The sequence below is a fragment of the Myodes glareolus genome, chromosome 5 (genome assembly GCF_982192425.1).
Source record: "Myodes glareolus chromosome 5, mMyoGla1.1, whole genome shotgun sequence".
Classification (NCBI taxonomy): domain Eukaryota; kingdom Metazoa; phylum Chordata; class Mammalia; order Rodentia; family Cricetidae; genus Myodes; species Myodes glareolus.
Genome location: NC_142030.1, coordinates 16,912,101 through 16,937,440, shown reverse-complemented (window position 1 = coordinate 16,937,440; position 25,340 = coordinate 16,912,101). Strand labels below are relative to the sequence as shown.

General features: G+C 42.7%; 1 protein-coding gene across 7 annotated transcripts in view; it reads left to right on the top strand.

Annotated features, from left to right (window-relative positions):
- Drc8 (dynein regulatory complex subunit 8) overlaps window positions 1–25,340 on the top strand; it is a 119,705-nt gene that overhangs the window by 43,361 nt on the left and 51,004 nt on the right. For 4 of the 7 annotated variants that reach the window (XM_087906094.1, XM_087906093.1, XM_087906095.1 and 1 more), the window contains one exon: window positions 14,038–14,114. The exons of the other annotated variants lie outside the window; for them this stretch is intronic. In XM_087906094.1, the coding sequence (XP_087762220.1) occupies window positions 14,038–14,114 (77 nt within the window). The remainder of the gene's footprint in view (window positions 1–14,037; window positions 14,115–25,340) is intronic. 7 annotated transcript variants of the gene reach the window in all.

The following is a 25,340-nucleotide window of genomic DNA, read 5'->3' as shown; positions in this document are numbered from 1 at the left end:
AGAGACAGAGAGGAGAGAAAGAGAGAGAGAGAGAGAGAGAGAGAGAGAGAGAGAAAGAGAGAAAGAGGAAAGGAAGAGACGACTAGAAATAGTTATATTTAGAATTAGTGGGAAGCAAATGGAAAGGTCCCATGAAGGGACACAGCCTTAGCATGTTCTAGAAAGGCAGAGGAGGGAGTAGTGGGCATGTGTTTCAGAGTGCAGTACAGATAGAGTCGAGAAGGCTGATAGGCCCCCAGTAAGGAGTGCCCCCAATGCTGGTGGATGCTGTGAAGGGTGTTGAGTAAGCAGGGGAGTGACACAATGGTTTGTAAGTTTGCTGTGCTGCTGTAAGGGCAGTGGAAAAGGTGGCTGGGACAGCGGAAGCAGAGCGCGACATGCGTGCTAGGTGGCCTGGGCAGGAGGGGATAAAAACCATGTTATTGCTGTCCTCAAAATTCATGTTTTGAAATGTTTTTCTTTTAAATTGACACATAATAATTTGTATATTTATGAGGCACACATGATATAATTGCAAACATGTACACAATGATCAACTTGGGTAATTAACATTTCCATCTTACATGTTTATCTTTGGGTTTTTAAAATTCCTTTCTTCATACAATATATAAAGGTCTTGTAAGCCCAGGTCACTGTTCTGTGCTGTAGGGGAGAACTCAGTCCTGGCTTTTGTATGCTAAGATTTCCAGGCCTCCTGCCATCACTACCACCACCATCACCACCACTACCACCAACAAAAAAATCATCGCCTATACCTGTCTTAAGTGTTTCTCATTTGTGTTTTGAAATCTTAATCTGATAGCTCAAAATGTGAGCTTATGTGTAGATAAGATGTTTTACAGAGGTGATCAGATTTAAAACGATACTATAAAAGAGGCTAGTCAGACTCACTGCCAGGAATATGGCTTGTCACTGGCTTAAAACAGGCAGACTCCAGGGAGTCTGTGTTTAGTGGGATACCCCATGAGAACACAGCAAGTTAAGCAGGGAGGCCTTAAGTGAAACCACAGTCCAGACCTCCCCTTCAGAGAGGTGAGAAAAGAAGTTGCTGACATTGTGTTTGCCCCACCCCTCCCCCCACATTGTGTGACACTTTATCAAGGTAGCTTCAGCAAGCTAACAGGGACAGAAACAATGATGGTGCGATTTCTTCACAGTGCTTATCACCGACTAAAATTAGCTCTACTTACTTATGTTTATGCTCTGTCCCTCCTGGTTGCAAGCTCCAAGGCTAGAGCCGGGATTCGTCTTTCTCGTTCCCCACAGTAGTCACAGCACTGAGCCAAAGTCGCTGTGTCATTAAGTTACTGACTCTATCTGTTATGTCTGCTGTTTTACGGAGCCCAGAGTTCTTTTGGGGCCATGACCTCCAGCACAGTGACTAAGAAGAAATAACTTTATAGAAATTAAGAACCAGAATTTTTGATCTATTCTTTTAAAAGCTCTTCAGTTGATTAGAAAGAGCCTAGAGGGCTACCTTTTTGGAACAGGATAGTTCTTGGCCCTAGAGATTTTGCCCTTGTTTTAGCTTTATTTTATTATTTAGCATCAAAATAGCATGGATGTATTGAAAAATACTCTCCTTGGGGAAGAAGGCTGGGCCCTTGCTTTGTCCTCTCTCCTGTGACTAGTTCCCAGCGAAGCAGTCTTCAGTAAATGTTTGTTGAATAAATGGAACCCATTTTCCAAAATTCTGCTTTGTTCCTAGACATTTCCAAAGTGTGTTACGTTCACTGAAGCTTAGTGCAGCTGGTGCAGCTGTATCGTAGAGGGTGAATGGGTTTGCCGCCCTTGCCCCTTAGAATTGCGTCAGCCGCCCTCAGTCCCTCTTCACTGGGGTGGTTTTTGACCTTGACTGCCCTAATGAGCGAGTCACAGTGTAGCTCAATGGCACTGGTGCCACCGTGTGTCCATAACATGATACTACACCCATTGAATGTTAGCATGTCAAGAACCAATCTGATGCCTCCCTTGGGGTGTTTATTATGACTTGTTTGACTATATGATATAAGTGCAGAACCAAATTCTTCTATTTAGAAGGCTTTGTAGCCGATTTGTATGTATCAATATGAGATATCTCCGTACTTTGATAGAATAAAGTTTCCATATTTTAGAACATTTATATCAAAATGTTGTTTCATTTTGTCAGTTTATTGGAAATTCCATAAAACAGATTTATAAAGAATAAAACAATATTTCAAAAGAAAATTTTAAAAAATTAAGTAAGTGTCGTACTGATTTCTGCGTTCAGTGCATGATAGATTACTGTGTGAGTTGGTCCTAATAACGACAGCCATGGAGGAGCTGCTGAACTTTGCACGGACAGCCCATGTCAGCTGTCTGAAGTGACACTGCTCCTCAGCATCAGAGACTTATGTGCGGAAGCCATCAGAAGAGCTACCAGGTTTTCAAGCATTCTGAAGCCATTGTTAAAGACTAGCTGATATTAAAAAGCACTTAAACTCAGTTTAATTACTGTAGAGATGGCTCAGCAGGTAAGAGCACTTTTGCAGAGGACCTGGGTTTGATTCCCATGTTGGGCAGCTCACAATCACCCAGAACTCCAGCTCCATGGAATCTGATTCTGGCCTCTTGTGTACCCAGATGCATGTGGTACACATAAAAAGACACATAGTCATACACAGCTATACACAAAAACAAGCAAATAAATGTGATGAAATTTAAATAAAAACAAAATAATTTTCAGTAAGTTCACTTGATCTAAAAATCTCACTTGCTAGAAATTGGTTAACCAAGTTTAACATTTTATATCATTCTAGCTGTTGCTTTCTTATAATTGTTATTTATCTTTTACCATATATTTTATCTTATTATTTACCATTCTCCAACTTCTCCCAGCTTTTTCTCTGCTCTCTACCCACCCATCTTTGTGTTATTTCTCTTAAAAATAAGAGAAAAAAAAGTCATAAAAACCATAGAGTATCATTGTGTTCGCCATCCACTCTTGAGCATGGGGCCTGCCCTGGATTGTGGTTGATATACCCAGTATCACTCTATCGAAGAAAACTGACTTTCCTCACCCAGAAGCTATTAATTTTGAGTAGCTTCTTTGCTAGAAGGGGGAATCCTGCGCCTACTCCCCCTCTTTTGTGTTGAGATTTTTGCCAGCCTTGAGCTTATGCAAGTCTTGGACCTGCTGCCACCATCTCTGTGAGTTCATACATGCTCTTTCCCCTGCTGTCTGGAAAATACTATTTCATAAAATTGTCCATCTCTGACTATTTGAATTTTTCTTTCCCCCTTTCCACATAGATCCCTGAACCTTCATGGAGGAGTGTGACAAAGATATCCCATTTAGGGCTGAGCATCTCCCTCTCTGCATGTCGTCCAGCTGTGTGTCTCTGTGCTAATTGCTGTCTACTGCAAGAAGCTTCCCTGCTGAAGGTTGAGCAGTGTACTGATCTATGGTGTAGTGGTTTAAGTGAAAATGCCCCCCTCATGGACTCACTGGGAGTGGCACTATTAGGAGGTGTGGCCTTCTTGGAGGAAGCATGGTCTTGGAGGAAGTGTGTCACTGGAAGTGGGCCTTCAGAAGCTCAAGTCAGGCACCCTCTTTTCCTGCTGCCTGCTGATGTGGATGCAGAGCTCTCAGCTCCCTCTCCAGCACCATGTCTGCCTGTGTGCTGCCACGCTTCCCACCATGCTGATAATGGACTAAATCTCTGAACTATAGCCAGGCCCAATTAAATGTTTTCCTTTATAAGAGTTGCCATGGTCACTGTGTCTCCTCACAGCAATAAAACCCTAACTTAAGATATATGGGTATAGCAATATGTCATTAGGAATAATTTCAGTTCTATAATCATTTAGCAAAATAATAGTAGTAGGTTTTTCCCAGGGCCCATGACCTATTTAATCTTAGGTGTAAGTTTCATCTCAGGTAGTGGGCCTTAAACCTCATTTTTAAAAAAAGTTGGCTACTTCCCTAACATTCATGCCACTATTATATTAGTGAGCATATATTGCAGGTAGGTCATTACAAAAGCTCACAGGGTTTGTAGCTGGATGAGATTTAATGATTACTTTTCTTTTCAGGTAGTGTGTATAGAATCTTCTAGCAGTATGAACACTAGCTAGTGGGGTGAATCTGAGTACCACTTAGATTTCTCCATATTCTATGCCATAAGTATGTAGTATTTTCAGCAATAGGGTCTTTTTTTTTGTTTGCTTGTTTGTTTTTTGAGACAGAATTTCTCTGTGTAGCTGACTGTTCTGGGACTCCCTTTGTAGACTAGACTGGCTTTGAACTCACTGCGATTTACCGGCCTCTGCCTCTCAAGTGCTGGGATTAAAGGACCCAGCAGCAATAGGGTCTTACCATCAAGTTGGCAATAACTTACAGTGTTTTGGGGGAACTTATGGGACCCTCCTTTGGCCAATGACTCAAGATGTAGCCCATTCTTGTTACTAGGGCTTTGATTTGGCAGCATCTGCTGTCTGCTTGGGTGTTCTCTCCCCCACTGTATAGGACTCCATTTAAGTTCCTTTATACATGTATATATTTTAGGATTCTTCTACAGTAGTAGGTTTTCATGTGGCTCTTCAAAAGGCATTTAGTGTTAGTTGTCCCCCCCCCATATTCTGCCTTTTACTCTGCCCTCTCTTCCCCCACTCCATGTAATCCTTGTAATTTCCTATTTATACCTTTATAGTACTATATTCTATTTCTCCTTCCTTGGAAGACCCTCCCACTATGATTTTCTTATTTTATATTTTTGTTTCATTTCTAATTTCTGGCTCACATTTTTATCACTTTTGTTGTTGGAATTTCTGTTTCATATTTCCTGAAATTATATTTTTATCATTTTTTTTGTTTTTGAGATAGAGTCTCATGTAGCCTAGGCTGGCTTTGAACTTGCTATGTAGGAGAGGGTTTGAGCTCCTGATTCTCTTGCCTCCATTTCCCAAATGCTGGGATTACAAATGTGTACCACCACGTCTGGCATTTTTCATCTCTTCTGGTGTTTTCCTACATTTCTTTTTCAAGTTTTCTTCCTTCCTAAGCCCCCCCTCTCTTTTATCACAAAGGCCTGGCCTTTTTCTTTCCGGTGTTCTTTTTTCTCTGTCCCACCCCTGGGAGCATCGCTGTTCCTAAGGCTGCAGCATCAGTAGCCCAATTTTCTCACAACGGCCAGCATAGCATCCCAGCTCATCTAGAAGCCATCTGGAGCTCTGCAGTGCCCACCTGGCCCTTCTGCTGTGTTCCCATGTTCCTGGCACCAGTGCCGTGTGAGAGTAGCTTAGGGGATCGCTTAGTCTTCAGTGTCTCCAGCCTTGTGTTTTATTCAGGCCACGGAAAACAGGGGAAGCTCTGAGTCATCCAGGTGTCTGCTGTGATTGCCCTTTCCTCCCACCTTACAGACTTGGGGGACTTTCCATCCCTACTGGTGTTTAGGATTGAACCCAGGGCCTCACACATGGAGACCTATTGGAATTGCTTCATCATTGCCATCTAAAGAACTATTTAGAAGCATTGGCATTTAAATGCCACCTTCCTATCCCTTCCTCATTTCCCCTTCTATTATCTCCTCATCTATACTCTGCATTGCGTTCCCTGGATTGCCACTGAAGGTAACTCCTCATGATCTGTTTTCTCTGGCCATATGTCCATCTGCCATTTAGCAGGGAAGTGCTACTCCATCGTCAGAGAGCCAGGCATGCCTGCTTCTCGTGACACAAGCCCAGTCTCCAGGGTCAGTACAAACCCAGCTCTTTTCACTTCTTGGGTCTGTCGTCCTCCATCTGTGGCCATCTAACTTCTCCTCTGCTCTCAGCAGAACCATTGCTGACCTCCTGCTTTCCCAACTCCAGAGGAGGGTTAGGCAGTCTCTGGGAACTGTCTATGGGACTCCCCACTTCTTCCCTCCTCTAACACCTTTGAACCCCGGAGATAGCTCTCACTTTCCCCTACTTTCCCTTAGCTCCAGGACACTGTCCTCCCCTGGGTGTCTGCTCAGCCCCAGGTCCTCTCCCTCTCATAAAGGTTTCTCTGCCTCAGATCTTTTTTGGCATTGTCCCTGGATGGGTGCCCTGCTCAGCCAGTGCACTCTTTTTTGGTTTAAAGATTTGATTTTTATTATTTTAGGTTATAACGTGTGGATGTTTGTGTCTGCATGTGAGTGTGTGCACATGAGTGCAGATGCCCTCAGAGGAGGCCAGGGTGTTATGGTAAAATGTTGCAGGTCCCCGAGTGGTGGCAGTGGGTACAAGACCACTGTGGGCCATGAAGGCAGCTAGTCCCAGGCAGGGAGGCACACGGTGGGTGAGAGACAGAGACGTGCCATGCAGAGAAAGTGGGTATATATTTAGTGGGTTATGAAAGGGAAAAGGAAAGGAGGGAAGGGGAGAAGGGGAAAACACACACACACACACACACACACACACACACACACAGAGAGAGAGAGAGAGAGAGAGAGAGAGAGAGAGAGAGAGAGAGAGAAACAGACCTGGGGAGGGGGGAATAGGAGAAGAAGTTGGGAGATGGAAGAGAGACAGAAAAGAGAGAGAGTGCAGGCTAGAGGAGGTAGGATATCTGCTTCCCTTGGCTGAAGGGGAGGGATTGTGAGAGGGAGGGGCTTGTCTCTTAAAGGGACAGGGTACTCAGGTGACAGACCAGGCCAGCAGATCTTAACATTCCCATCTCTTTCTTATAATAAAAAGGTGGGAAATTAGGCACAACAGGCTAAAGGAATTGGGACGGAGGATTCTTAAGACTGTTTCCTGCTTATTTGTGGGTGTCCTCTTGCGGGGGGGGGTGCTGAGAAAGCTGGGTACTGGTTACATCCTGGGGTAGCTGGTTACTTTATTCCTGTCCAGGGTTTGTGGTATGGAAATGTCTGGTATCTCTTGGACCTGGCAAAGTTTGGCAGAACAGAGGACAAAGTTAAGTTTAGGAAGAGGAAAAAAAAAATTCAGGACCAGGGAATTGAGAAGGGTGTATCTGGCCTGTTTAAGGTGGATTCTTCAATTTGGCCCTCTGGAACTCACAAAAATTCTTTGGGTTTGTGAAAACATAAGTTTTAGACATACACATTGTATAAACAGTAGCATATTTATGTCAGAATGACTGTGACAGATGCTTTTGCAAAATGGAAAGTGTTTTTAAGACTATGAAAAGCAGTGTGAGAGATTTGATAGCATGCACTTGTCCTCATGCCTTTATAATTTGCGCCTGAATAACTTGTGTTTGTATTTTACTGAAATTTGTTTGGTGAGGTTGTCCTTTTAAACTGACAAAATATCTCATCGGTCAAACTGCATCAGAGATCTTTGAGAAGGATACAATTTTGCTTGAGTTATTGATTAAAAAATGACAGAGAACTTACTTGGTTGACTACCTAGAGCCCTTCCTCAGGGTCCTCCATGATAGTTGAAGGTCATATTTGCTTTTTACTGTTTAGCACAGGGCCTGCCAGGTTTTAGAAGATCCTGTGGGCTAAGAAATCTGCAGGAAGACAAACCTACTTTGTCCTGAGCAGCTAGACTGTTCTGTCCACTGTCTGGAGATTTTCAGTTTAGATTTTTTTTTTGCCCAGTGGTCAGTGCTTGGCAGTTGAAACAAATTGCAGATGGAAGTTGTTCTGTTCCCATCTGTCTTCTGTCTTCTTTGGAGGAAATAGAGTGCTGCTGCTAGGAGCCAACCTGTCTCTTTTTGTTATGAAAAGTTTTTAAATAATTAAGCATTTAAATGCCATATTCCCCATATCTCTGAGCAGCTGAGGGCTGTTTACTGGGTATAAGATAAATTATAACTACAGTATAAAATCTACCTGGAGAGCTGGGTCTGAGCTTGACTGTACTGGCTCTCAACAGGTAAAGCAGGGTTGGATTAAGAAACTTAAAAGTACATACCAATTTAAAACATGAGACTTACTGTTTTTATAGTCTGAAATGAGATACAATGAATAGATAATTATAACATTTAACAGTAAACATAGATTCATTTAAGTTACATGTATGCACACACACAGTGAAAAGGAATTGGGTAAAGTGGATGCTCTTGGGGGTCCCTACCAATGGCATGCCACTTCGCAAAACACACATGCAACAGAGTCAGCATTGGGGGACCAAACGGAATACCTCAGTAAAGATGGCGGGTCATGGTCACCTGACCTGGCTCTCAGTTAAAATGATGGTGAAGTCACCTGACCTCAGTTAAGATTGCAATAAGGTCACCTGACCTCAGTCAAAATGGTGGCAGTCACATGTTTGGAGAAGCCACGTCTTTTGAGCCGCAGGAGTTTTAAACATAATAACAAGAGAGACCTAGAGGCGTGATCCGCCCTGTTGCTGAGCCACTGTGCCACAAGCTATGGCGGGGAGCAAAGGCTGGAATTCTGGAATTGAAAACAGCTGCCTCATGGATTTGACTGATCTTGTTGGTTTCCACGGGACCAGCAGTAGCTGTGGCACGGATAGTTTGAGGAAAAGCGGAGCCACCGGGATACTGGCAGAGCATTCACACGCAGGTAGCTGATAGTTTGAGGGTTTATACCATAGCTGAAAATGTGAAAACCCGCAAAAACGCCACAGGGCATATAGGAGGATGTCTCCACTCTACAGGCGGGGTGTTGAAGCCTGACCGACTCCAGGCCAGGCGACTCAGAAGCCATAGAGGTTAGAGGCTGCTCTGGGCAGTTGCTCATGGCAGGGACCACTTATGAGTGGTCCAAAAGAAAAGAAAAGAAAAGAAAAGAAAAGAAAAAGAAAGAAAGAAAGAAAAATCTGAGGGACCCTGAGCCCCAAATAGAATGCACCACACAGCGTTTGTAGTGCAAGTGTTGGAGGACTAACCTGTTTAGTTCGGTCATGTTTTTAGCTATGGGAAGCAACCAGAGATGAATGTCAGTGTAGGGCTCAACTGTAGTCATGAAGGCTGTGGCTGGGGGCTGGAAGGGAAAAACTCACCACCGAAGCTGCTGGTGTGCATAGAGATTGGTGTTCAGGCAGATAGAAAACAGAGCTATTGTAAAGAAACCTAGTTCTCAAGCCCAAGGTTCCATGTGTCCTCAGCCGGCCTGCCCCCAGGCCGGAGGGAACATGGAGAGAGCCTGGCTGAGTCATGAACATCAGATATTATGGTAAAAATAAAACACTGCAGATCCCCGAGTGGTGGCAGTGGGCAGCGGGCACAAGACCACGGTGGGCCACAAAGGCAGCTGGTCCATGGCAGGGAGCTGCATGGTGGGTGAGAGACAGAGATGTGCCATGCAGAGAAAGTGGGTATATATTTAGTGGGTTATGGAGGGGAAAAGGAAAGGAGGGAAGGGGAGAAGGGGGAAGAACAGAGAGAGGCAGAGAGAGAGAGAGAGAGAGAGAGAGAGAGAGAGAGAGAGAGAGAGAGAGAGAGAGAGAACACTCCAGAGACAGAGAGTGGGGAAGCAGAGAAGTGGGGAGACAGGAGAGAGACAGAAAAGAGAGTGCAGGCTAGAGGAGGCAGGATATCTGCTTCCCTTGGCTGAAGGGGAGGGATTGTGAGAGGGCGGGGCTTGTCTCTTAAAGGGACAGGGTACCCAGATGACAGACCAGGCCAGCAGATCATAACACATAACACAGGGTTAGATCATATATCATAACACAGGGTCCTCATATATACTGGATCTACAGTTATAGGTGACTGTGAGCTGCCTGCTATGGGTTCTGGGAACTGAACTTGGGTTCTCTGGAAGAACAGCAAATGCTCTTAACCATTGCTCCATCTCTTGAGTTCCTGGTGCCCTCTTCTTAGAGGAGCTCTTAGGCCCCTGGGGCTCCCATACCTGATGTGCATCTCCAGCTCAGATCTCCTATAACTCAGTGCTCATAAAGTTCCATCTCTGGTTGTCTCCCCTCAGTTGTGAACTCAGAGGTCAGCTGTTCTTGTTTTATGGATAAATGACGTGAGATTCTTTGGTCAGTAAGAAATGCCTCTCTTATGTCACAGACAGCATGAGCAATGACTTTGCCCTCAAAGTTCTATAGCACCAATCGAGATGACTGCCTCGACTAGCAGGGCCATGGCAGAAGAGCGGCATTGGCGTGGGAAGTATTCTGCTCTTCCAACCTACAGTTGACAAGCAGGCTGCTTGTCCTGAAGGAAGGATCACCTCATCCCCTGAGATGTCCCACCGTGAATGCATCTCTAAGAAATGTCCAGAATCTTACATTCCTGACATAACTAGCAGGAATATTCATGCTGTAAATTTAATATGAACTCTTTGTTTCCATATATCCTAAACTTGTTTCTTCTTTATTTCCTTATTTCCTTCCCTTCCCACCCTCTCTCCCTCCCTCCTTCCTTCTTTCAGTCCTTCCCTCTTCCTCCTTATTCTTTCTTCGAGACAGGGTCTTAGAAATCTGATACCAGCCTGAGCAATACTGCCATGAGACTTGTCTCAAAAATAAAAATAAAAGTAGTTTTAAAAATGCACATATGTACTCATTTGTGGAATCCAGTGTGGTATTTCAATACATAAATACAGTGTGCAGCTGGCCACATTGAAGTAAGTAAAACCAATTTTATAGATTTGCTATATATATTATGTGTATATTTGCATGTCTTTGTGTGTAGGTAGTTGTATAGGCCCTGTGTTAGATCCCTGGAGCTGGAGTTACAGTCATTTATGGTCCACCCAAAGTAGGTCTCCTGGGAAGTGAACTTGGGTCCTCTGTAAGAGCAGTATGAATCCTGGAGCCATGTCTCCATCCCCCTAAAATTAATTTTAATAATGTACTACACATATATATCTAAAATATTTCAAAATTTAACATATCTTACATTTATGGTCAATATTAAATAAAAATGAGATATTTGATATTCTCCTTATACTGCTTTTGAAATCTGTGTGTATTTATTCTTCTGCCACATTTCAAATATTTAAGAGCCAGATATAGTGAGTATGGTATTGGACAATAGGCGCTTCTAATTTTTTCAAATTCCCTATGCAAGAGCTGTCAGATTTTAGTCTTTGTATTATCCTTGCTTTATGAAACATTTGTTCTCCTGTGCTCAGTAAGTAGCTAATCTGTTGTTTCAATAGCATATTTATTATAGTGTATGTAGTAGTAAGGCTGTTTATTTGTTCCTGGCTGCCCAGACCCAAAATAATCACACAGAAACTATATTATTTACAACACTGCTTGGACTATTAGCTTATGCATATTTCTAGCTCATTCTTATATCTTAAATTAACCCATTTCTATAATTTTATATTTTACTCTGAGACTTGTGGCCTACCAGCAAGGTTCTGGCTGATGGCTTGTGCTTTCTCCTCTGTCGGTTCCATGACTTCTCCCTGACTCCGCCTACACTCTCTCTATATATCTCTTCCAGCCTGGCTACATTCTCTTAAGCCATTGGCTGAAAGCAGCTTCTTATTCATTAACCAATAAAAACAACACATATACAGAAGGACTTCCCACACCAATTAGTGTTACCCAGTTTCATGTTACTGCTAGAGGCTTCATAAGAGAAAGTATAATCTTATAAAATATTTCCAGTGGCCGTCATGTTTGGATCTATGGTTAAAAAAAATAGTACAGAAGGTTGAAATGAGAGGGAACAAAGGAAAGGTCAGAGGAATCCACAGGAAGACTGTGTATTAGTTTGACTTCTGTTGATGTGAGAGATACTGTGACCAAAGCCAGCTCGGAGGAAGGGTTTATTTGGTTTACACTTTGGTGTCGCAGTCCATCATGGAGGGAAACCAGGGCTGGAACTCAAGCAGGAATCTGGAGCCCGCATAAACATGATACCCCAAACAAGAGTAGAAACATACCTACAGTATAATAAAATTAACTTTAAATTTGTATCAATATACACAAATCCATACCAATGTAAAATGTTTAAGGCTAGTAGTTACTTTGTAAGTTTAAAAGTAGATTCCATAATCTATCCTTTTATCCTATCATTTCTATGTAGTGATATTTCATTTGTATTTTAATAAATATAGCTAATCTGTAGATCAGAAAAGCAAAACAGTCAGCCACTGGCTCTTACTTACCCTACCTTAGTCCACAATGGCGATCCTGCCTCCGGGAATCTCAGAATGAGACTGTGTGTGACAGCTATCTCCTCCCATCTTATATTCCTCTCTAGTGCTGGGATTAAAGGTGTGCACCACTACTGCCCAGTTTCTATGGCAAACTAGTGTGGCTACTGGGATTAAAGGTGTGTGCCACCACTGCCTGGTCTGTAAGGCTGATCAGTGCAGCTGTTTTACTCTCTGAACTTCAGGCAAACTTTCTTTATTAAAATACAAATGAAATATCACTACATATCTGTATCCCCCTTTTGCTTTTTAGAATGAGATCCCTGAATCTAATCTCCTTTGTTCGGCTTTATATTGATAATGTCAGGAATAGCACACAACACAAAGACTCTAAAGGAGGCGGTTCTTCAGTTGAGGTTCCCACTTTCTAGATGACTCCAGTTTGTTTCAGGTTGACAGAACCAAGCAGTACACCTTGCATGGTGTGGTGGTGGTGATCATTTGTCATGAGGATATGTGAGCAATAAAGGTAGAGCCTTGTCTCCCCGCTGCTGTTCTGGCCTCTCGTGTCAGCTCACACCACAGCCGCTAAGCTAAGAATTTAATAATTCTTACATAAAGTATTTGTTTTTTTCTTGACAAATAAAATTCTTCTAAAATTATCCAGAATGGTAAGGAAATTAAAGTGTTGACTGAACGTATGTGAAATTTAATTAACATTCAAATATGACTTTAATTTGAATGGAAATATATAATAATCTACTACAAATCTCATCATTATTTGCAGAGAATATTGAGTTGGATACTTTTTAAAGGTTATTTGGTGGATTGAATTTCATTGTTATGGGGAAGGATGGAGAAAGTGTCTATATTGTCCTCAGCTGAGCTTTCTATTACACTAGTACTTGACTCTCCCAGTGTCCCCAGAACCCATTTATGTGTTTAGAGAAAGGTACTGGCTATTTTGCCTTTAGGAGTATTTAGGAAGGGAACTTGTCCAGTCTAGCCAGTTGTGGCATCATCGTTTGATCCTATGTAGTTTGGTGCTGGAGACCATGATTTAAGTTCTTTGGCAAACCTCTGGGATAGACAGCAGCATCCTCATTCTACAGATGTGGAATCTGAGGCTCTAGTGTTATGGGAATCCATCTTTCAAAACAAGCAGCACCCATTGAGCTGTACAAAAAAGCTTTATTCAAGTCCAGTAGGCATGGACCAAAGCTAGTGTTTTGCAAAGTCTGGTCCCAGCCTACAGTCTTACAACTTATATAGATTGAGCAACAGTGTGAAGATTCCTATCTGCATGGACCTTATGAGGGTTGTCTCTGGATCTCATGACCACTGAAGGAATGTTTCCATTACAGTTTAAATGTGTTTGCAAAAGCAGATGCTGTGTGTAGCCATTGGGTCTTTCTTACTTTAGCAAATATCACCAACTATTTCTACAGATAGCTTTGTAAGCATTTGCCTTTTCAAGATAAGAGGACAAGATTCAGCTGAAATAAGCAAGAGTACAGTGAGCAGAGAGAAGTAAAATTTAACTCGGCCTGTCTCTACTCAGTCCTATAGCTAGAACTTATGAGGCTCCCACAGTATAAGGCTAGAGTTGGATTTGCTAGGCACATATTAGCGTACTAAGTGTTTAACATATATTCTCTTTCCTTCTCCATTAGAGTTAAGCAACGGTTGAAATCAGACATCAGGTGGCTGCCATTCTTTCTTCTTCATGTCATCCCATCCTGATCCCTTCTCTGGAGCTTTGAGATTTTGAACTAGTCAGGGTTTGCATTTGCCAGTCAATGAAAACGTTGGTCTGCCCTGGTTCACTTGTGTGCCTTTTACTTTTCCCAGAAAGTTTCTTGTACAGTTGTGAACCAATACTTGATCGAGGTGATTTGCAATATTACCGGTGATTCAAAATAATTTAGATAATTATAATTTGATAATAGATATATAATTATAATAGATAATAGATAATGTGATAATTTATACTTGTCTTTCCAGAATTTATATTCTGAAACTGTTTACAACTTTGTTTTTTTCCTAGAGAGATTGGGACAATTATCAGGTCACTGGGATGCTGCCCTACTGAAGGAGAGCTACACGATTTCATTGCAGAGGTAGGTAGGTGGCTGAGGAAGTGTCACTTGGCTGAGTCTAGAACTCCTTGTAATTAAAAAAAAAACTTACATAAAACTAAAAACTCCCTAAACTACTCAGGGTGCTGTTTGAGAGTGTTAGGGTAGCTATGCACGTAAGTCAGCAATAGGACCTGAAAGCATTTTGATCAAGCCTTGAAGGTATGACAACTATTGATATATAGTTTTTAAAGTAGTTCAAGATAGGCCAATGAAGACGAGGAAGTCTGACCACATAGGGAAAGACCAATAATAGATATATTTAGTAATAATGTTGGATAACAGGGTGAGAGACTGCAAATTTTATTTATTGGAAATAAATAAAAAAAGAAATAAAACTAAGTTTCAGGACACATATAATAATAAATGGACTAAAACAGAGAGCACTAACCAGTCTAAAAATCTAAAATAATTATTATTCATAATAACAAAAAGTTAGCCATTACTAGTTAAAAGATCTTAATTGGCTTTCTTCTGTGGTTATAGTTTCCTTAAAATGGTCAGCATTACTGACTAGAGGAGGCTGGTGTTTATGCTTTCCTCAGCCTCGAGAGAACAAAGGACAAAGATCTGATTGGCTGTTTTGGAGTTACTTTCCTTATAAGGCAGGTTAACATCAAGTTACTCCAGGCAACTTTTTTTGCCAAAGATTAAAACAGAAGGACTTTCTTATCATGCCCATTGAAGCTGGCTTTCCTGGGAAATTTATGTTTGGTAGTGTTTGACTTTATCATGGGTGACTCCATTTTGGTTTTAAGTCTATTCTTTGGGACCTAGTGTAAGAGCTGAATCCAAAACAAAAGTTACTAGTAATCATTGCTGGCAGTGTAAACTGAGGCTGGGAGAAAGAAAGCAGTGGATGAGCAGTCCATGCCCAGGGAGCTTCATACTTTATCTTGCTTTCAGAAAGATCTTTGATTGAATGTTAAGTGAAGGTTTTAGTTAAACAAAAAGAGACCTTAAGAGGAAAAAAGATGCCTGGGCCACAGAGTTGCTTTTTTTTTGCCTGGTGGGTTTGGTTGGAGGATTAACAAGGGATGAGAGAGAAAAGCAAAGAGGTGGAATTTGACCTATCCCCTTACTCCTTGTACTGGTAGAGCCCTTGTCTATTCTATTACCAACAGATTTTTCTTTGGGTTGCAGCTCCCAAAAAACAACATGGAGACTTTTTATTAATTATGAAAGATTGACCTATAACTTTGGCTTGTCCCACTAGCTTTTATAGCTTAAATAAACACATTTATATTAATCTATGATTTGCCTTGTGACTTTTTACCTCTCTTCCATCTTGTACCCCATTTCCTCTCCATGTCCTCTTGTGTCATTTGATTCATTTCCTTGATTCATTTCCTCTTCCTCTTCCTCTGCTTGCTCGCTCTCTCTCTCTCTCTCTCTCTCTCTCTCTCTCTCTCTGCCCAGAAGTTCCACCTATCCTCTTCCTGCCTAGTCATTGGTCATTCAGCTCTTTCAGATCTTTAGTAAACCAATCAGAAGGCACCTTGACTGTTGTCTGAGGTTTCTGTCCTTCCCGGTTCCCACAATCATTAACTCCCAAAGGAATCACACAGAGGTCTACGTTAATTATAAACTGATTGGCCTATTAGCTCAGGCTTCTTATTAACTTTTATAATTTATATTAGCCCATAATTCCTGTCTGTGTTAGCCACATGGCTTGGTACCTTTTTTGATGAGGCAGTCATATCTTGCTTACTCTGTGTCTGGCTTCCTCTGTGTCTGGGTGATGACTGAAGACTGAATCTTTCCTTTTCCCAGGATTCTCGTTGCCCCACTTCTACTTCCTGCCTGGTTGCCATCGCCCTGCCTATACTTTCTGCCTAGCTACTGGCCAATCGGCATTAAAAATTATACAAGCGACAGGATAAAAGACTATTGTCCCACCGCACTTGACAAAGACACATATTCACAATGTACAGAACATTATTCCACACCATTCCATGATGTAAGAAGGTTAAGAAGAAGGAATTCGGGATTTTAGACTGATGTAGGAGAAACCTGAAGTTAGTAAAATCGATGCTGCAAAGGATTTACTAGTTACTGTAATTAGAAAATACTCTGGAGCGCTGCCTCCAGTGTGATTGGGAGGTAAGTACTGTACTCACCAGACTTGTCAGGAACGCTAGGAGTGAAAGTTTGTACCACAACTGAAGTTTAGGGATGCTCAGAAAGTTTCTGCCAATGTTTATTTAGTAATATTGACCTCCAATTAGGCTCCATTCCCATTACAACCAGCCATTAGGCTCATCCCATACCGAAGAACATGTCTCCAAGGGCCAGTTCAAGGAGGTAGCAGGGCTATATCCACCCTGCCATTACATCTCTGTGCTCTAATCAGAAAAAGCACAGTACTGCCAGGTGGGCAAGGTGACCCTGGGTAGCCACTATTCAAAAAGAACAGCACTGGGGTACTTAAGAAATGCTTATGGCAATATCTTTTTGTGTAAACCTCGCATCTGCCCATCTGTCCAAAAGGCTAGACTTGCAGTCTCCTGTCTCTGTTTAAATTGTTCAAAGTGGAACCTGGAGCTGGGAACTGAAGGAGGCACAAGGGTGATATCTGTGAGACGCACACACCTGTGGTGTATAAATTAGAAAGCCTGCTCAAGGCCAGCCCCTCTTTGAGCATTAGCCAGAGCTGGGTGCTGCTACGCTAGAGAGTTTTATGACTCTCTAAGTGTGCAGAGTGATTTCTCACTAGGAAGGCATATCCATTCTAGAATAGGGCAAGCCAGTTGATTTCTGTTGAGTATCAGTTTCTCCATAATAATGCCAACTTCAAAGTTTGCCTCAAAGACGCACTCAGTACTGTATTACAAGCCAGTTTTAAATGAAAAATACTGGGAAAGTCAGGCAGTTTACAGTCAGATGGACACTGCTGCTCAGCTATCAGCACCTTGGCAGCTCTTTGCTGTTTTCACGTTCCTGTGACCACAGTCCCTGTCGAAGGCAGCTTGAGGGAGCCAAGACTTGTTTTGGAGCATGGTTCTAGAGCAGCGACTCTCACCTTCATAGTGCTGCATGCGACCCTTTCACACAGTTCCTCATCTTGTGCTGACCCCCAACCGTTAAAATTATTTTCATTGCTACTTCATAACTAATCTTGCTACTGTTATGAATCACACTGTAAATATTTTTGGAGATGTTGCCAAAGGAGTCATGACCCACAGGTTGAGAACCACTGTTTAGAGAACTTCAGTCCATTGTGACTGGGAGGGCATGGCAGAGCCTGCCAGTTGCTGGTGTACCAGGGAAGCTGGAAGCGGATGGGTGTAACCTTCAAAGACCCACCCCAGCTACCTACTTCTAGTAGACTTCACTCTAAAGGTTCCACGGCCTCCCCAGTAGTACCACCAGCTAGGGAACAGGTGTGGAAAATATGAACCTGTGGGTATTTCAGGTACAGACTAGAGCAGCGGCACCATTTCTTCATTACTATTTGAATATTTAGTAAGATATTCTAAGTTGTAAGAATATATTGTTTTCCTACTTTGGAATCTCAAAAATTATTTGAGTGAAGATTATGAAAAAGGCTTGTTTTCCCTGTGAACCCATCTAATCCCCCTAAGGTGGTCTTGATGCCTGCTTCAAAACACAAAGCTGGAACTGTGCGTGGAGAGGCAAAGAGAAGGTAGGAACTGGGAAATGAATTCACGGTGAAATAAGAATCAGTGTGTAGCAGGCATGGTGGCACATGTCATTAATCCCAGCACTCGTCAGAGAGAGGCCGGCCTGATCTACAGAGTGGGTTCCAGGACAGCCAGGGCTACACAGAGAAACCCTGTCTCTAGAAAAACAAAAACAACAAATAAAAGAGAATCAATGTGTGTTCAGTAAACAGAACAAGACTAAGAATTGAAGACCAGGGAAGAAGAATGGCTTGTGTATGTGTGTTTTAATATATACTAGGAATCTGAAAAAAAAAAACCCTGCCTACACCATCCAAATACCACAAACCCCATTTATGTAAATATTATCTGTAGTTTGCTTTCTTTTTATTTTTTGGAGACAGACTCACTATGTAGCCCTGGATGGCCTTGAACTCACAGAAATCAGTTTACCTCTGCTTCCCGAGTTCTGGCCGGCATATTAAAGGCATGCACCACCTGCCCAGTGACCCCAATCAGACCATAACTATTATAAATATAAGTAACTGAAAAAAGTTTTGAAGATTAGGGGAAAGACTTGTTTTTTCCTGAAAATTACATACATAACAGTTGTGGTTCAACTGGGTTGCCAGCCTGTATATAAGTTCTGTAAAAGTTTATTGGTGTGCCAACACAATTTATTCCAGTTAACTCTAGCAATAGAGTTACAACAGCTTTGACTACCCTTCTTGAATTTTACCAGATAAACGAGAAGAAAACACACATGTTTGTACTTATCAAATACATTTAGGACATTGAAAATCCACAACAGTAAATATCTAAAGGTGAATATCATATTGTTAAATGTTCTATAATGACTTCAGAGAGCAAACAATCTAAATGTATTTATATATATGCTTTAAAATTATTCTGGGACTGGCAGATGGCTGAGCAGGAAAGGGACCTTGCTGCTATGCCTGGCAACCTGAGTTTCATTCCTGGAACTCACATAATGGAAGAAGCAAACTGACTCCCACAGCTGTTCTCTGACCTTCACACACACACACACACACACACACACACACACACACACACACACACACATTTATTTAATTATTATATATACAGTACCTATAATATATATATATTTAATTATTCTGTTAAAATTTTGAAGCTTTTATCTGGAAATTGAATTCTCTAGCTAACATGTTCTTACATTTTAGAACAGAGACATCTCTAACATAACTTTTTAAATTCTCAGTTCTTTGCTTCCTGAAGATCAGAAATCTCTTAAAATAGATCAGTTTTTAAATTCCTTAACATTGATTCATCTGTTTAGTATTCTAAAAGTAGCAATATGCTCCAAGTTATCCCTGTCTGTATAGAATGTTATAAAAGCCTGCAGGTATGAGAAGGAAGGCTAGTGCAAATCTTAACTGCACACAGGTTACCCAGCAGCCCTGCCTCTGATATTAAGTCAGAGCTATCTAGAATCTGCAGAGTGTGGGAGCTGGGAGGAGAGAAATACTATTTAAAGGTCTACGTCCTTTGAAATTCAAACTTATATAGAATTAAAGAGAATTGTATTATAGAGGAAAGCTAAAAGATGTCTCAAAAAAAAAAAGACCTGTGTTGATAGGATTATTGATCTAGGCTTCAGAACTAAACTTGGATTGTACCTTTTGTTGGGGAGACATCTTCAGCCACCTGCTCCTCCACACTTGCCTGTCGTGGATAGCAAACAGTGTCCCTGTTGACCCCTCTGTTTTGCTATTAATGTGCTGTGTTCCCGAGAAGGTATCTTGGGATCTCCTTGTGTATTAGTCAGGATTCTCTAGAGTAACAGAATTTACAGAATGAATCACTCTGTAGATAGAAAGGGGATTTGTTAGAATGACATAGAGGTCTAGCTAATCCAACAATGGCTGCCTATGAACGGAAGGTCCAAGAATCCACAAGTTCTCAGTCCATGAGTCTGGGTATCTCAGCAGGTCTTCAATATATACCAGCATCCCAAAGGAGTGGGTTCTAATGCCAGTGAAGGAATGGACTCGCTATTGAGGTTGAGAGCAAGCAGGCAAAGAGAGAGCTTCCTTCTTCCTTTACCTTGTATAGGCTGCTAGTAGACCATGTGGTCCAGATTAAAGGTGGATCTTCCCACCTCGAAAGATCTGGATTAAAGTGTTATCGCCCCACTGCAAAGATCAGATTAGAAGTGTATCTTCCCACTTCAGATAATTAAGGAAAAGCCCTTCACACGTGTGCCCAGCTCTCTGGGGTCTGCTCATTCCAGTTGTAGCCACCTTGACGGCCAGTCGCTGACATACCTTGGTTCTCTGTTCAGCCTTAGCAGTCAGTGTTGTGAGGCCTCAAGCTTCTGTGGTTAAACAACTTCACACGATTGCCACAGCCTAGAGGGAGCTAGTTGGCGGATTACCCCACAGATGCTAACCAGCCCAGGTTTGTGTATACAGGGGTCTAGTGAACCCTACAGGGGCCTCGTGAACCCAGGCTTGACGAGGCAACTATCTGAGGCGACCATCTTGGGCCCGAGTGCTGCTTAGGCTGCATTCACCAACATGTCCCGATGCCCTCAGTGAGTAGGGCACTGCTCCTTCCACCATCTTCCATGGAACATAATCTCTGGTGGTTTTCTGACTCATGAATCAGTCCCAGTCAGTCTGTGCGGAGGAGAAAACTGGCCTTTCTCTTTCACTTGCTGGTTAGTTATCTCTTAGTTATTCCAGGCCCCTAAGAGCTTCCTGGCAGCAAGTCTTCCTTACCAGAGGAAGGGTTCTTGCCAGAGGGGTGGCTCTGTGTCCTGGGAAGTACCTGACAGTTTTTGCTTTTCCTGTCTTGTGTTTTAGTCCTCTGATCAGCAAGGCTTGCCTCCTGTTCAGGCTAGCTAGTTTCATGCCTTCCTTCAGTATGCATTTTCCTTCCTCCGCCGATAGGCCCAGTGCCTCCCCAGCTATGTTATGCTGCCATTTAATGCAAATTGCCAGTCTACCTTATAGGAGAGCTGTGGCTGTTCCTGAAGGGTGCCTGTTACCTGAGGTTGAGAGTCTTCTGCGGCACAACACTGCCACCTCCTGTTAGAAAGTGGGGATGCAAGCTTAGTGCCTCCCTGGGATTTGCCTTATCAATGTTTGTAGAGGACCTGCCTTTTGATTTCTCCGTCCAACACATCAGCATGCCAGGCCTTCTAGCCAGCACTCTGGCCTTAAGTATCTGCTTCGCCCGAGCATGTCAACACCTTTGGATGTCTTTACTATTGCGTATTCTATTTCAGGGATATCACACTAGAGTATGTGCCTCCCCACAGCCTATTGCTTGAAGCCCGATCTAAGGATGGTATATACGTTGCTTTTCTTATTGTTGTGACACAGTACCTACAGAAACAACCCCAGGAGGGGCAGAGACGTGTGATTTGGCACATAGCTTGAGCCTGTCATGGTAGGGAATGGATGGTGGCAGGAACACGGGACAGTTGGTCACACCGCGCCTGCCGTTAGCAGGCAGAGATGGATGCTGGTGCTCAGCTCCCCTTCTCCATATGATTCAGCCCAGGATCCCTACCCATGGAGCGATGCTGCCCACACTGAAGGTCTCCCTTCTTCGACTGACCCTTTCTGGAAACATTCTGACAGATGCACGCACAGGTGAATTTCCAAGGTGACTCTCAATATTTGGTTATGAACCGTCATCAGCTGAGTGTCTCCTCAGTCTTCCAAGGTGATCTTAACAGAATCAGATCCACAGTGAAGACTGAGCATTAGTGATGGTTTAACAACTTTTTAAATATCATAAAAGTAAAGAAAAACCTACATAAAAAAATTTTGTATATCCAGCAATCCCTAAAATATTTATTACCCTCTCTTTCATGGAGTTGTACCACACGTGTTTAATTGATGTGTAACCGAGTCTGTCTTTTCCTGTAGGAGACAAGTGCTTCTTGATAGGCTGTCGAGGAGCTATGTGGCCTTGACAGCTAGCAACCGCTTTACAAAGCTCTCATTGCTCATTTTCCCCTCAGGCCTCGGTACAACTTACAGCTGTTGCTCTGCTTTTCGGGCACCGTTCTCTCTCACTGTTGATGCTTGCACTGGTTAGGCACCTGCAAGGCCGAGCATCGCTTACGTGTTCTCAGTTACCTTCATAAAATCTTTATCACTAGACTTCCACAGTGTTCCGTCAGTGTTTCAGCCTACAAAGTAATGAGCCAGCCTGACTTAGAAGTCCCTCTCACTGCCTGTGTTCTTTGTATCACTTCTGGTGACACATGTCCTGTGGACACTCCAAGAAGCTGAACCTGAGCTGAAGAGACTTAGTGGAGACTGTCAGAGTTGGAGGAGGTGGAGGAGTGTCAGAGTACAGTGCAAGCTTGACATGTGGGTAGGAGAGACAGAAGAAAGGAACGTAATGAAGGAAGACCTTAGCCATCTGGCAGATGACAAGCCCTCAGTCCTAACTTGCTCACTGAAGCTTGTTTTGTTCTTGAATGTTCCTTTGCAAGCAGCATTCATGTTCTTCTTCCCTACCTCCCAAAGTTCTGTCTGAATGATCCTTTTTCTTCATGTTGATCTCTCCGTCTGTTTTGGCTGTTCATTTTGTAAGTAGGTTTCCTTGAATGTTAATGAGCTAATGAGCCCATAGCTCATGCACAGAGCTAGTGAATTTTTAAAATTGAAAATAGATTCTTTTCATAATATATATTTTGATTATGGTTTCCCCTCTGCCAGCTCCTCCCAGATTTCCTCTCCAACTTCCCTCCCATCCAAAATCCACACCCTTTTTCTCCTTAGAAAACAGGCACCTAAAAAAAGTAAATCAAATAAGATAAAAACAAACAAACCAGGAAAGGATTAAACAAACAAACAAGAAAACCGAAGAAAAAGAGCCAAAGAAACAACACAAGAAGCACCTATAGTAGAGACGCACATACTTGCACACACAGGAGTCCCATAAAGCACAAAACTGATAGCCATAATATATACACTAAGAATCTATAAGGTGAAAAAAGAAAGAAGCTGGGCAGTGGTGGTGCACACCTTAGTCCCAGCACGGGACGGGGGGCAGCCTGGTTTAGAGTGAGTTCCAGGGTAGCCAGGGATACGCAGAGAAACCTTGTCTCTAAAAATCTCCAAAAACAAAAACAAAAACAAAAAAGAGAGAAAAGGCCCTAACAGAGAATTATAAGACCAAGAATGTCCAAAGATAACACTGAATTTGTTTTGTGTTTTCCTGCTGGGCATGGGGCCTGGCCTTAAGAGTGGTTTGTTTCCCTAGACTCCATCCCTAGAAACACAGAGAAAACTAGTGTTTCATCTGTGAGTGGTTATTAATTGGAGATAGTGTCTGGGTTAGGGATTTGGGCTTTTGTCCATTCTCTGCCACCAGCACTGGGACCTCATCTGGCCCAGACCCATGTAGGCCCTGTGTATGCTGCTGCTGTCTCTGTGAGTTCTTATGTGCACTGGTCCTGCTGTTTTTAGAGGCCTTATCTCCTTGGTGTCCTCCATCCCTTGCAGCTCTTACAATCTTTCTGTTTCCTTTTCAGCAGAGGTCCCTGAGCCTAGAGGGGAAGGACTGATGGAGATATCCTATTTAGAACGGAGTCTTCAAGGGTCTCTCAGTCTCTACACATTGTCCAGTTGTGGGTCTCCGTGTTTGTTCCCATCTACCGCAGGAGAAAGCCTCCCTACTGATGGCTGAGCAAGGCACTGGCCCATGAGTATAGCAGCATGTTGTTAGGAGTTATTTTATTGCTATGTTCCCTTAGCAGAACTTTAGTATCTGGTGGTTCCTCTAGGCCTCTGGGCTGTCTAGTCTTCGGTTCTTGGCCACCTAAGCATGCTGGGGTTGGGCTCCATCTCATGGAGTGAGCCTTAAATCCAGTCAGATATTGGTTGATACCCCATAAGCCTCTCGCCACTATTGCCCCAGCAGAGCTTGTCAGTCACAAGCTTCGCACCACTATTGCCCCAGCAGAGCTTGTCAGTCACAAATTTCGTGCCGCCATTGCACTAGCAGAGCTTGTCAATTTCAAATCTCACCTTAGGCGATGTGGGAGTCCCCAGCATTGAAGTCTGTAAGAATTTTCTCTCTTGCAGCTTTGATTCGCTAAGATAGTCCTCTGGTCCTTCTGCCTAAGAGATAAAAGCACCCAGCTGCCAGTTAAATATAAAACAGTCGGGCCAGGAGGGGCAGTTACCCCTCGGTGGGAGGAGCCAAGGAGGATGGACATTTAGTGCAGTTGCAGCACTTGAGCCTCCTTAAGGAGGTGGGGAAACTGGTGGCTGCTCAGGCAGTCCAAAGACACTTATGGGAATTAATGTATATGTGGGTGTGTGGTGGTGTCAGGTCACTCCAGTACATATACCTTGTCCTCTAGGGCAAGGGACAACGTCGTCAATATACCTAGCTTTTTTCCCCCTGCAATAGACTTTCTCTGTGTAATAGTCCTGGCTGTTCTGGAATTTCCTTTGTAGACCAGGCTGGTCTTGGACTCCTGGAGATCTGCCTGCCTTTGCCTCCCGATTGCTGAAATTAAAGGCATGTGCCACCACTGCCTGGCTTATACATAGCATCTTAGTGCCTTATATTTTTAGTTGTTGCATTCCACATGGCATTTTATAGACAGGAGTCAGGGTGCTGAATATATAGCCCGGTTGTAGAGCACCTGCCTAGCATTTGTGAGGCCATAGGTTCAATATCCAGCACCATGAAAACAAAACAAAACAACAACCAATAGATAAGAGACAATGTCAAACTTCTGAAGAAACAGGATCATATGGTTAGTGAGGTGTGCCTATGGCTAGAGTTTCTGCATAGTCTTTTAAGAAAAAGTATCATTGTACCACATAGAAGCAGAAGGGTTTACCTATGGGCAACGTCATTATCATCAACTCTTGGAGTTCATAAAGTGGTCATATCCTACCTAATAAAACTGTCACACAGCTCCATCAGGTAGACATTATTGTTCTCCTGTGTCATAAATGACACACAGGATCTAGAAGGGTTTTGTTTATTTTGCAGTGCTAGAGGCTGGACCATTGCCACATGCTAGGGAAGCGCTTTGCCACAGGACTACAGCACTTGATTAGAGGATGGATTTTGTTGTTTTTTTGAGACAGTGTTTTTTTTTTTTTTTTTTTTTTTTGTGTGTGTGTGGTTCTGGCTGTCCTAGAACTCACTTTGTACACCAGGCTGACCTTGAACTCAGGGCTCCTCCTGCCTCTGCCTGCTAAGTGCTGGAATTAAAGGAGTGTATCACCACACCCTGCTTTGAGGATGGAGTTTTAATAAGACTATGCTCATCTTTGGTCAAACATGGTAAATAAATTATTTATTTATTTATTTGGTGCTAAAAGTTGAACCCAGAGCTCATGCTAAACAAGCACTCTACCACTGAGCTACATCTATAGCCCTGATTATTATTTGATGAAAAGGGCAGTGTCCATTTTATAAAAGACCCTAACCAATACAAGAAGAAGCCAATGGACATTCCCAATACGAGGCTCTTGAATTGACTTCACTCTATCTTGGTAACAGTTGAGCTTTTACATGGAAAGTATAATACATCTCAGCTGTCATGTATGTTTTAAAGA